The sequence below is a fragment of the Hyperolius riggenbachi genome, chromosome 11 (assembly GCF_040937935.1).
Source record: "Hyperolius riggenbachi isolate aHypRig1 chromosome 11, aHypRig1.pri, whole genome shotgun sequence".
NCBI classification, from domain to species: Eukaryota; Metazoa; Chordata; class Amphibia; order Anura; family Hyperoliidae; genus Hyperolius; species Hyperolius riggenbachi.
Genome location: NC_090656.1, coordinates 219,756,009 through 219,769,550, shown reverse-complemented (window position 1 = coordinate 219,769,550; position 13,542 = coordinate 219,756,009). Strand labels below are relative to the sequence as shown.

General features: G+C 44.8%; 1 protein-coding gene across 6 annotated transcripts in view; it reads left to right on the top strand.

Moving 5' to 3' along the window:
- Positions 1-13,542, top strand: part of SBF2 (SET binding factor 2) — a 604,108-nt gene that overhangs the window by 518,275 nt on the left and 72,291 nt on the right. For all 6 annotated transcript variants that reach the window (XR_011024739.1, XR_011024738.1, XM_068260376.1 and 3 more), the window contains one exon: positions 2,333-2,518. Coding sequence is in view for 4 of the 6 variants with exons in the window: in XM_068260376.1 (XP_068116477.1) it covers positions 2,333-2,518 (186 nt within the window). In the remaining 2 variants the exon portion in view is untranslated. The remainder of the gene's footprint in view (positions 1-2,332; positions 2,519-13,542) is intronic.

Below are 13,542 nucleotides of genomic sequence, written 5' to 3'. Positions count from 1 at the left end.
TGGTAGAGAGAGCAACTGTATAGAGTTTTTATCGCTATAGATCACTTAGAGATTCACCCGGGATCATATCAAAGAGGAACCATAACAGATAGTAGAATGCAGTCAGTTCTTCAGGATACCCACTTTTACTTTTACTTGTAATATCCTGGTTTCCTCATCAGAAACACTTCCTATATCTATATATTGCTGTATATTGGTACGTAGTCCCGCCCTCCCAGTGATGTCACAGCCTAGGCTGGCTGTTATGTGAACAAAAATGTATGCAAATCAAGATCAATTTAAAAGATACCTTAGCGCAATTATACATTTAAAAACAGGGGTAGCAGGCATGGGTAGTGGGCTTGTCCCATGCCCCACCACTCCCCCCTATTCTCCTCCGCTCCCTGCCGTTACTCTGTACCAAACTCCCCATCCCCCCCGAACTTGCTTCCTGCGCAGCACGGCGACGCACATCCTTGATTGCACGCGATCAGGGATGTGTGTCGCTGGGCAGCGCCTGCGCAGTCCACACTGACCCTCCTGACCAGGAAGTAAGTTTGGAGAGTAGCGGAAGGGGGCGGAGGAGCACAGGGGGAGCGGTGGGCATAAGAGCCCACTACACATGCCTGCTACCCCTGTTTTTTTATTTTTGCATAAGGTATCCTTTGAGGACTAACTGTCCTACTAATGCACATAAACAAATGACATCTGGTAACCATGAGAATATGATAAAAGATACTTCATTCTTACTGGCTTGAGGAATTTGAGATACTCATTTTTCATTATACATATGTATGTTTATATTTTTATTGACGCAGACGCCACTACATTGTGGTGTTAAAGGGACTCCGAGCAGTGCAGAAACTATGGAAAGATGCATATCATTTTAAAGCTCTCTTTCTCCTCTTTCCAAGGATATATAAACCGCCACCCTACGCCTTTTAGTTTTCGCTATTTTTGCGATTGAAATTGCCACGGCCGCGATTTCGATCGCGAAAATAGAGAAAACTAAAAGGCGTAGGCCGACGATTTAGGGGTTGTCAGAAAGAGGAGAAAGAGAGCTTTAAAATGATATCCATCTTTCCATAGTTACTTGTATTACACAGGGCGACTTTTTCCCCAGTGTCAGCAGCTGCATTCAGCAGAATGAAGCTGCTGACGTTAGGAAAAAGTCGTCCTGTGTAATACAAGTAAGTATGGAAAGATGGATATCATTTTAAAGCTCTCTTTCTCCTTTTTTTGACGACCCCTAAATCGTCACCCTATGCCTTTTAGTTTTCTCTATTTTTGCGATCGAAATCGCGGCCGCGGCAATTTCAATCGCGAAAATAGTGAAAACTTAAAGGCATAGGATGGCGGTTTATATATCATTGGAAAGAGGAGAAAGAGAGCTTTAAAATGATATGCATCTTTCCATAGTTTCTGCACTGCTCGGAGTCCCTTTAAATGTTTTTATAATTTTTTGAATAAATATTGACCATGCGCGATTCAGACGCATAATGGGGGAAAAAAACAGCAGACTGTTCGGTTTCTTTCACGCAGCACATCATGGACAAAACTTCACATTGCATAGAACTAGCCCAATGACTCACATTAACATGTTTTTTTAATGCAAAATTTAATTCCAAAAAAATAAGTTAAAATCGCATTGATGGACAGTTAGCCTTATTACAATATGCATGTGAGTGTGCGAAACTGCGTTCACTGCACATCTAATGAAAGTCAATGGAGAATCGCCTTTCTGCTAAAATTCACGAAATTGCACTTGCGTTTTCACGTGCACGAAATAAACTTACATTTTACGGCATATATTCGCACAATGCATTTGCTTGCAAATTTTCATTAGCTGCAGTAAACACGCGAAAATTTGCATATGAATTTGGTCATGAATAAACGCATGCGAAAAACATTCGTTTTTTAGCAATGATAAGTATGAACCCTGCCTCATACACAATTATGAAGATCTCTAAACAAATATATTTGTGTCATGGGTTACTTGAGACAATGTTACTTCCAATATTGGGTACTTACGGTCTCCTCACACACCAGGAAGTAAGGAAGATGCATGGAGCTCTGGAATTCAGGCTGTGTGTGCAGCACAGCAAAGCGGCTTTGGAGCAGGAGAGATGATTTATTCTGACATGTTGACTGGCCTATTATCTCTCCCCAAGTCCTGCCGCCCTTCTGCTGTTGCAGTGCCCTAGGCCATGGCCTATGTGGCCTTTCCTGACTTGACCAGCACTGTCATTGGTAAAGGGGTACACAGCGTAATAATGGTAAAAAACACTGTTTTAGGAGATTGCCAGCAGTGGCTAGTTTTGCATACCTGTGTTAATCCTGTTCCTTTCCTCAGATCATCAGTCTGGTGCAGCTGCTGGGAGACCCCTACTACCGCACACTGGAGGGATTCCGCATGTTGGTGGAGAAGGAGTGGCTGTCGTTTGGCCATAAATTCAGCCAGCGCAGTAACCTATCGCTCAGCAGTCAGGGCAGCGGCTTCGTCCCCATCTTCCTGCAGTTCCTGGACTGCGTCCATCAGGTGAGCGACGGAGAAAGGTGATTGCATTGTTCCTGGCCGACACCCATGGTAGATGGCATTTAGAGGGAACACTGCCTCCCAAAGTCACATAGAAGTGTTGGCATAGGAACATAATACAAGATAAGAGATTCGGGTGTCACCAGGGGGATAACAAGAGGGGGACAGGGGGGCAAGAACCTTCCCTTCCTTCTGATACAGGGGACTATACTTGAGAACAGGTGTTTTCGTGGCTACACTTGTTATGAGTGTGAAAATCATGAACCTTGTAAGATGGGCCCCCAGGCTGTGAAGGGCGCCTATCAAACTTTTTCTGGGGGGCCCCATCAATTGTAATTACGCCTCTGGGTGTCACGCAGACCTTCTTATGCCATCATGGCTGCTGCTACTGTAATAATTACATCTTTAAGACCTTGTTCACATTGCGTTCCGTTTGCGTGTCCATTCGCCTCTAGCGTGAACGAGCCCTTAAAGTGGGATTGTATTCTGAAAATTGACATTGCAGTAGCTACTTGGTAACTAGGTACATACAAAGAATATTAGAAAGCACCCCCTGTGTGTAAAAACTTTTACTGTCACTGAGCAGTACAGGCTTGCTTATCCCTGGCTAATCGGCAAACGTAATGCTTGCCAGCAAGGAGATGCTCTCTGCCTGTGTCTTCATTCTGCCCTCCTCCATTTCTGCTGGAGTGACTCAGCTGTTGCCAGGATGATATGTGTATTCAACAGAGGGGGGAGCAGAATCAAGACACAAAGAGTGTCTCCTGGCCAGCAATGTTTACTAGTAATGGGCTTTCGAAAAGCCCCACCGTTAGTAATCGTAGATTTGGTTACATCTTGGTGGCCGTAGCAGAGGGCGGGTTAACTTACTCATGTCACCACCTATAGCTGATGCGGTCCACGTCACGTTCACTAGCATTCCACGTCACTCCCATGCTTCCTCTTTCAAACCTGGAAGGAGGAAGGATTGCTGTGACGTGGTACACAACGTGGACTGCATCAACTATAGGCTGCGACATGGGTAGGTTAACCATCCCCCCCCCACGCATCCCCCCAGCCCGCGGCCAGCAAGACGCAATCAAAATTACAATTACAAACAGCAGGGCTATTCGGAAGCCTGTACTGCTCTTTGCAGAGAAAGTAAACATTTTTACACACAGGGAAGGCTTGGGAATGCCTCCAAATATTCTTTTTATGTACCTAAGAGTAATTACTTAAAGAGACCCTAAATCCTTGCAAAATATCTATTTTTAGTTACAATTCCTATAGAGTAGTATGGCGCTAGCTGAAACGCGGCTATCCCGTGGCTGAATGATGCTTCTTTCCCCCCAAATCTCCGGGGCAGAAATCCATGACTTTCTTGGTCGTGGATTTTGCTGCCCAGGGAGGCAGAGCTTTCCGCTCTAGCTCTGCCTCATGCGCGACAATCTGCAAGCGTATCTCCGCCTCTCCCCCGCCCTTCTCTGTGAAGGAAGACTGAGAGGGGCGGGGAGAGGAGGCAATCGGCGCCGATTGACACAGCAGAGGCAGAGCTAAAGCGGAAAGCTCTGCCTCAAACAGCAAGCGATCCCCGGATTTTGCCCCGGGGATTTGGGGGGCAAAGAAAGATCATTCAGCCACGGGATGGCAGTGTTTCAGCTAGCGCCATACTACTCTATAGGAATTGTAAGTAAAAATAGATATTTTTTAAAGCTTCAGACTCTCTTTAAATTGTAGTGCTGCTCTGCAGGCTCGCTCCTGCACAAGCAGCACAAAACAGATTGTGCATGGCTGAAAAAGCCGAGCCCTGCGCAGGCGTGAATCATCCTGCGCAATGCGGCTGCACTCCTTCGACAAGCCCTTGTAATGGAGGTTCAGGGGTGTCAGCAGTGGAAAGTCGAGCTGATTGTGGGAAGCCACAGGATTATCCAGAGACTTCCCTTTACTGAGGTAGGTATCTATTTTGGGGCACTTGTTTCCCTATAGATCCCTCAACAAAAGTGGGATTCCCCTTTAAGGACCATCCTAGCTATCTGGGCATTCTGACGCATTTGGCCGGTGTTCTCCTCGCAGTATGGTTGCTAGGAACACATTCTGCCAGTTCTCACGACAGACTGAGTTTTAATAGAAATGGACACAGTCCGCGCAAGTGCCAAAATCAGTCCAAACAGTTCTAGATATAAATAACTGGGAGCGACGGATCCTGTGCCAGCCGGGATCTCTGGGAACCGCCCGCTGGAAGAGACGATGCCCAGATGGTTCCTCTAAAATGGAACTTCAACCAAAACTGTCATTCTGGATAAATCAACACAGAAGTTTAAAATACGTCTCCAGTCACAGAATCAGGCAGTACACGGAGGCTGAGACTCAGTAGCCTGTTTTAATGGTGCTGCAGATTTCACTTATGCTGCGTAAGTGTGTTTGGGTGCCTTGTCCGCTTAGGGCTCTTTCACATTAGGGCAGATTTTCTGCGTTTCAACGCAATGGGTAAAGTTTGCGTTACCCAAGGTGAAATGAAAGTCCATAGACTTTCATTTTAGCTTTCACATATAACGCAGCCTTTTTGTGCGTTGCGTTACACTGCACCCAGGCGCAGTTTTTCGGCCGACGCTAGCTTTATGCGTTACAATGTTAGTCAATGTAAAACGCACACTATGTGCGTTTTTAATCCGTTAACGCAGGTAATCAGTCCCAGAATGCAACAGAGGAACAATGTAGAAAGATGAAAACTAAAAGAAAAAAAAATTACCTGCATTTTCCTATGTGCTGTAAGTAACGCATTGAAAATGGATTAAAAACGCACACTCACTGCAGTGCAACGCATATCAAAACGCATTAAAATGCATACAACTAAACGTATGCTTTGAGCGTTCTCCAACACAAGCTCTGATGTGAAAGAGCCCTTAAAAAGAAAGCACAGAGACAACAGGAGCCCAAATAGCACAACATGTCCTAAATAAAGGAATATGTGGGATGGTAAAAAAGTTACTCACAAAGGTGATTTGCATGCGGTACAACCAACCACTTTAAAGGACTGCTGTAGGGGGAAAAGAGTTGTACTTACCTGGGGCTTCTAATGGTCCCCCACAGACATCCTGCACCCGCGCAGCCACTCCCCAATGCTCCGGCCCCGCCTCCGGTTCACTTGTGGAATTTCCGACTTTAGTGCAGGGCTGAGTGCTGTACAGATGCATTACTAGACTATCGCCCAACAACACGTTCTGTTGCTGTTAAGGTGTATGGCTGCTTCTGATGGGCGGGGTGGGGCAAGGAGCAATCGTTCGTCAGACTAATACTGTAAAAGGCTAAAAGCAAACCTGTAGCAAATATAAACTTAGGATAAAATGTACAAAGTTGATTTGTAATACAGACAAATAGAACATTAGTAGCAAATAAAAATCTTTTTTTGTTTTCCAGTACAGGAAAAGTTAAAACACTTCAGTTTTTATCTATGCAAAGAGCTTCTCTGAGCTATTCCACCCAACTTGGGTCAAATACAGTCCAATTTTTTTGAAGCACTTAAACAGCCAAGAAACAGTGAGAGACAGCTTGAGATAAGGTTTTATTGCAGGAGGGTTCAAAGGGTCATTATTTCTGCTTTGTTCTATAGCTTAAAAGGCAGAGTGTGGTTGCTAAACTGCAAATATAACAAAATGATGCAATGTTATAAAAAATAAAAAGCTATATAACTGAAAATAAAAATATGAGACTATTTTCTTTGCTACTAATGTCCTATTCATTATCTATACTACACATACAATTCATAAACTCATACTTTTTTTTTTAATTCAGGTTTGCTTTAAAGAGAATCTGTACTCTAAACATCTTACAATAAAAAACATACCATTCTATTCATTATGTTCTCCTGGGCCCCTCTGTGCTGTTTCTGCCACTCCCTGCTGCAATCCTGGCTTGTAATTGCTGGTTTTAGGCAGTGTTTACAAACAAAAAACATGGCTGCTAACCAGAGTGTGATAGGCTCAAGTAAGCAGAGTATGTGAGTCACACAGAGCCTGCAGGGGGCCTGGAGAGGGTGTGTATAGCTTCTATCCAATCACAAGCAGCACAGCACATTCCTGCCTGACTGCCTGAGCCCGACAAAGCCGACAGAGGAGAGAAGATTAAATCATATAACAGAGATAACACAGCGACTGTGCAAGTAGGAAAGGCTGCAGTAAGAAATAAGGATGAACATTTTGTCTGAAAATCTCGCCCATCTGTTTATTCTCAAATTCAATGCTTAAATAAATGGCAATTCTTCTGTTATTCCCTGGACATGAGCAGAAGAGCGCGTATACGCCTGTGAAGATTCTCAGCTACATGTCCTGTGTTTGCTGGAATCCAGATCACGCATGTCTATGACCAACACAGAAAATGCTCTGTCAGTTCTGCATTCCTAGCGCTCTTGGGGACTTGTGTATTCCAGACTCTGCAGGTGTCAGCTGAACTGCTAATGCCAGTAAATAATACCGTGGTGTTTTTAACTTCTTGTTTGTTTTTTCTAAGGATGACATCTGGAGACAAAACTGTCCAGTGATGTCATTGTTTCACCATCTTTGGGTCGTCGTAACAACATAAACTTTGCAAGCCTTACAGGAGAGATCATTTCATGTCACTGACCAGTCACTCAGTCTCTGCTGTCATAGAACTCTGAGATTCTCGCCAGAAAGGTTGTTATTGGCCTCCTCAGCCAAGTTTCACCTACATGTGTAAGAAGTTTAAGCTAGACTGGTCAGAGCTGTCTCAGACGAGAATCTAGTATGTACTGCTTCCCCAATATGGCATTTAAAGTCTCCAAATGCCGCATCGTTACACAAATGTGACAAATGAGGGTATTGTATCTCCCCGCCCATCCAAAGCTGTTTCATCGTGCGCCATCTCGTCATCTCTCTTCCCCTTTCTTAGCAACAGTACGTATCCCTCAGCTGTAGCCTAGCAACATGTCTATGGCATTCTCGCACTCAACCTAGGGACCAAGACGGTCACTGTGCACATGTACACACCTTAAAGTGTACCAGAGATGTAACAAAAAAAAAATCATACAAACCTGGGACTTCCTCCAGCCTGATCAATCCCTCAGCTCCATCCTCCGGCTCCTTGATCTTCCGTGCAGAGTCCTGGTATCTTTGGCCAGAGCTCTCTGCGATGGGAGCAGGGCGGTCGAGTGTGCTGGGCTGCACATGCGCAGTAAGCCCCGACTGCTGAAGACACCGGGACCCCGTATGGAAGATCGAGGAGCCGGAGAAAGGCGCAGAGGGAGCGATCAGTCCGTAGGGGTGAGGAGGAAGCCACAGGTATGTATGTGTATATATACAGTGGCTTGCAAAAGTATTCAGCCCCCTTGAAGTTTTCCACATTTTGTCATATTACTGCCACAAACATGCATCAATTTTATTTTAATTTCACATGAAAGACCAATACAAAGTGGTGTACATGTGAGAAGTGGAATGAAAATCATACATGATTCCAAACATTTTTTTTACAAATAAATAACTGCAAAGTGGGGTGTGTGCGTAATTATTCAGCCCCCTTTGGTCTGAGTGCAGTCAGTTGCCCATAGACATTGCCTGATGTGTGCTAATGACTAAATAGAGTGCACCTGTGTGTTATCTAATGTCAGTACAAATGCAGCTGCTCTGTGACGGCCTCAGAGGTTGTCTAAGAGAATATTGGGAGCAACAACACCATGAAGTCCAAAGAACACACCAGACAGGTCAGGGATAAAGTTATTGAGAAATTTAAAGCAGGCTTAGGCTACAAAAAGATTTCCAAAGCCTTGAACATCCCACGGAGCACTGTTCAAGCAGTCATTCAGAGATGGAAGGAGTATGGCACAACTGTAAACCTACCAAGACAAGGCCGTCCACCTAAACTCACAGGCCGAACAAGGAGAGCACTGATCAGAAATGCAATCAAGAGGCTCATGGTGACTCTGGACAAGCTGCAGAGATCTACTGCTCAGGTGGGGGAATCTGTCCATAGGACAACTATTAGTCATGCACTGTACAAAGTTGGCCTTTATTCGAAGAGTGGCAAGAAGAAAGGCATTGTTAACATAAAGCATAAGAAGTCCCGTTTGCAGTTTGCCACAAGCCATGTGGGGGACATAGCAAACATGTGGAAGAAGGCGCTCTGGTCATAGAGACCAAAATGGAACGTTTTGGCCAAAATGCAAAACGCTATGTGTGGCGGAAAACTAACACTGCACATCACTCTGAACACACCATCCCCACTGTCAAATATAGTGGTGGGAGCATCATGCTCTGGGGGTGCTTCTCTTCAGCAGGGACAGGGAAGCTGGTCAGAGTTGATGGGAAAATCGATGGAGCCAAATACAGGGCATTCTTGGAAGAAAACCTCTTGGAGTCTGCAAAAGACTTGAGACTGGGGTGGAGGTTCACCTTCCAGCAGGACAACAACCCTAAACATAAAGCCAGGGCAACAATGGAATGGTTTAAAACAAAACATATCCATGTGTTAGAATGGCCCAGCCAAAGTCCAGATCTAAATCCAATCGAGAATCTGTGAACAGCAATTTAGAGATCTTGCCACAAACGCTGTCCATCTAATCTGACTAAGCTGGAGCTGTTTTGCAAATAAGAATGGGCAAGGATTTCAGTCTCTAGATGTGCAAAGCTGGTAGAGACATACCCTAAAAGACTGGCAACTGTAATTGCAGCAAAAGGTGGTTCTACAAAGTATTGACTTAGGGGGCTGAATAATTATGCACACCCCACTTTGCAGTTATTTATTTGTAAAAAATGTTTGGAATTATGTATGATTTTTGTTCCACTTCTCATGTGTACACCACCTTGTGTTGGTCTTTCATGTGGAATACTTTTGCAAGCCACTGTATACATATATATATATATATATATATATATATATATATATATATAGTGGAGGAAATAATTATTTGACCCCTCACTGATTTTGTAAGTTTGTCCAATGACAAAGAAATGAAAAGTCTCGGAACAGTATCATTTCAATGGTAGGTTTATTTTAACAGTGGCAGATAGCACATCAAAAGGAAAATCGAAAAAAAAAACCTTAAATAAAAGATAGCAACTGATTTGCATTTCATTGAGTGAAATAAGTTTTTGAACCGTCTAACAATAAAGGACTTAATACTTAGTGGAAAAACCCTTGTTTGCAAGCACAGAGGTCAAACGTTTCTTGTAATTGATGACCAAGTTTGCACACATTTTAGGAGGAATGTTGGTCCACTCCTCTTTGCAGATCATCTCTAAATCCCTAAGGTTTCGAGGCTGTTTCTGTGCAACTCTGAGCTTGACCTCCCTCCATAGGTATTCTATTGGATTAAGGTTTGGAGACTGACTAGGCCACTCCATGACCTTAATGTGCTTCTTCTTGAGCCACTCCTTTGTTGCCTTTGCTGTATGTTTTGGGTCATTGTCGTGCTGGAACACCCACCCACGACCCATTTTCAGTTACCTGGCAGAGGGAAGGAGGTTGTCGTTCAGGATTTCACGATACATGGCTCCGTCCATTTTCCCGTTAATGCGATTAAGTTGTCCTGTGCCCTTAGCAGAAAAACACCCCCAAAGCAAAATGTTTCCACCCCCATGCTTGACGGTGGGGACGGTGTTTTGGGGGTCGTAGGCAGCATTTTTCTTCCTCCAAACACAGCGAGTTGAGTTAATGCCAAAGAGCTCTATTTTGGTCTCATCAGACCACAGCACCTTCTCCCAGTCACTCACAGAATCATTCAGGTGTTCATTGGCAAACTTCACACGGGCCTGCACATGTGCCTTCTTGAGCAGGGGGACCTTGCGAGCCCTGCAGGTTTTTAATCCATTGCGGTGTAATGTGTTTCCAATGGTTTTCTTGGTGACTGTGGTCCCTGCTAATTTGAGGTCATTCACTAACTCCTCCCGTGTAGTTCTAGGATGCTTTTTCACCTTTCTCAGAACCATTGACACCACACGAGGTGAGATCTTGCGTGGAGCCCCAGAGCGAGGTCGATTGATGGTCATTTTGTGCTCCTTCCATTTTCGAACAATCGCACCAACAGTTGTCACCTTCTCTCCCAGCTTCTTGCTAATGGTTTTGTAGCCCATTCCAGCCTTGTGCAGGTCTACAATTTTGTCTCTGACATCCTTGGACAGCTCTTTGGTCTTTCCCATGTTGGAGAGTTTAGAGTCTGCTTGATTGATTGATTCTGTGGACAGGTGTCTTTTATACAGGTGACTAGTTAAGACAGGTGTCCTTAATGAGGGTGACTAATTGAGTAGAAGTGTCTAACCACTCTGTGGGAGCCAGAACTCTTAATGGTTGGTAGGGGTTCAAAAACTTATTTCACTCAATGAAATGCAAATCAGTTTTTGTTTATATATATATATATATATTTTATTTATTTATTTATTTTTTACATCTCAGGTTTCCTTTAAAGCAACCTTGAAGAGAGAAAAGAAAAAATAAAGTTAAATACCTATTTAGGGAAGGCTCTAGATTCTATAGAGCCTACTCGGCCCACCGTGGTCCCTCATTGTTGTCATCCCCCTATTGAATTTTCACGCCTTCGGGACTCCTTGGCAGCCTTCAGAAGTACTCACATCCGTCTGTGCTTTCAAACACGGGCCGCATCTTGTACTGCGCATGCGTGAGCCCAAACTCGTACATGCACAGTATAGATCCACTTGACTTGGGAGCACAAGTACTTCTGAAGGCTGCCCAAGGAGGGCCAAAGACTTATTCCACCAAACTGGTCCAAGAACTTTACTGTGGCCCGGTGGTGGTTCTACGGGACGGAGAGAGGACCAGGAGGACTATGGGATCCAGACTCTTCCCTCTACATAGTTGAGTATCAAACTGTTTTTTGCAGATCACTTCAGTATTTATTTAAGGTGCCAAAACTGTCTCAGCTGTTACCCATCAGGTAGTTGTGCCCACTACTGCCCAAGACAGAAGACCAACATAAAATAAGGGTATGCTGATCTTGGTCATTGAACAATAGCCTTAAGAATCAGCTGTGCATTTTCGATTGGCCCGCTCCTAGCTGAGATGGAAGTTTGTCCGGGTTTTGTGTGAAGAGTCATTTGTGTCTCTAAGCTCTGTAGTAAATATAGGCAGAATTGTGTGATGCAAATTTTGTTTTTTTTTTTAAATCAAGACAAGATGCAGAACATTTATATCACTCTGCTGGCGGACTCAAAGTGCAAGAGCTGCAGCCACTAGGACATGCTCCACAGGCAGAAGCAGTGTTGGGGAGTCTTGCCAAAGGACTCCTATTGAATAGGTGCTGGCTTACTGAGCAGGAAGAGCTGAGATTAGAACCCCAGTCTGCTGTGTCAGAGGCAGAGCCCTTAACCAGTACACTATCCAGCAGAAGGCAAACTTTTGATTTACTATCCAGCAGATGATTAGTAAATCTGACTGTCGGGACTAGCGCCCTTCATGCCTCCCCGCAACGTGTGTGACATTGCAGTACAGGAAGGAGCTGTCCGCGCCTATTAGTGCTAATTGGGTGATAAGTGCATGGCTCCCGGGAATCCTGCACTTGTGGTCTTTGACACCAGCACTTTGCAGAGTCCCCCTCGCACTTGGCCTGACTGGGGTATTTTGGCATCTGATTTTAACAAGTCACTTTAGGAACTTCAGAAATGTACTGAATCATCATTAAGCGAAATCCCAGGGTGATTATCGCTTGAAAAACACGACCTCGGAGGGAAGGCGCTGGGAGTTTTGGTTAATATATTATTTTAAATGTTCTTTCTGATAGCGTGTATTTTGGTGTTCTACAATCTCTTTTTATTTTTTTGTTTTATGAACATTTGCAGTATTTACCGTATATTTCAGAATATCAGACGGGATGTAAAAACATCGGGATGGACTATAAGACGCACCCAGGTTTAGAGGACAAAAAATACATTTTTTTTACTAAACCTGATGCATCCATGGTCCAGGGGCATCTTGTAGATGTTCGCGCCCCCCCCTCCCCCCCCAATTATTGTGTCCCCTTGTACCTCCTGTGTCTCCCATGTGTCCTCTGACCCCCTTGTGTCCTCCTCCATGCCCTAGTTGGTTCCCTTGTGTCCTTGTATGCCCTCCTTTGTCTTCCTCTGTCCCCCTCCGTGCCCCCTTGCGTCCTCCTCTGCTCCCCTCGTGTCCCCCTCTGCTCCCCATGTGTAGTTATAAGCAGCGGCAGCGTGTCTCAGACTCTCACCTCATCCAGCTATGAGTAAAAAAGACCTCTCCTCTTCCTCACTGCTCCCCTAATGCCGACTTCTACTGATCGCATCATGACACGCGACCAGCACTAGGGGAGCAGTGAGGGAGAGGAGCGGTCTCTGATCGCTGCTGGAGCCGATGGATGAGGTGACAGACACGCTGCCGCTGCTTATACCTATACACGAGTAATGGAGGGGGACAATACAGGGAGTCCCTGATATCTCAGTGGGCATTCGTAAGTCGGGGATTCACTGTATTTGGAATATGACACAGTGACTTTTTCTCCCCATATTTGGGGGGGAAAAATTGCATCTTTTATTCTGAAAAATATGGTAAGTATTGAACGTTCTGGATCCCATAGAGCCTTTCTAGTCCTCTCTCCATGCCCTCGGTATGTCTGTCGCCGAGTACTTCCAAAGACAAGTAGATCTGTACCGATTCACCCGTCTTCAGAAGCACTTGCGTCCATAAGGACTCCCGAAGGCACATCATTTCAATGTGGTGGGGGGGAGGGGAGGCAGTGGTTGTATCTTAAGGTGGCTATACACATCGATTTTTCCCATTGATTGAATCCAGTCTGCTAGCAATCGATGCCCCAACGTGCCGGCCCGATCAATAATTCAATCAATTTAGGGGGAAAAATCAGTCCATTGCGCCAGACAGAAGATGTAGATGGGAGGCGGGTCGGGAATGGCAGCAGATTGATGGCTCATAGTACAGCACTGCATCAAACAATGCAATGCTGTGTTATAGAGCAGGTTTGGTTGCTCATGTATAGAGCAGGTTTGGTTGCTAGTGTATAGAGCAGGTTTGGTTGCTAGTGTATAGAGCAGGTTTGGTTGCTAGTGTATAGAGCA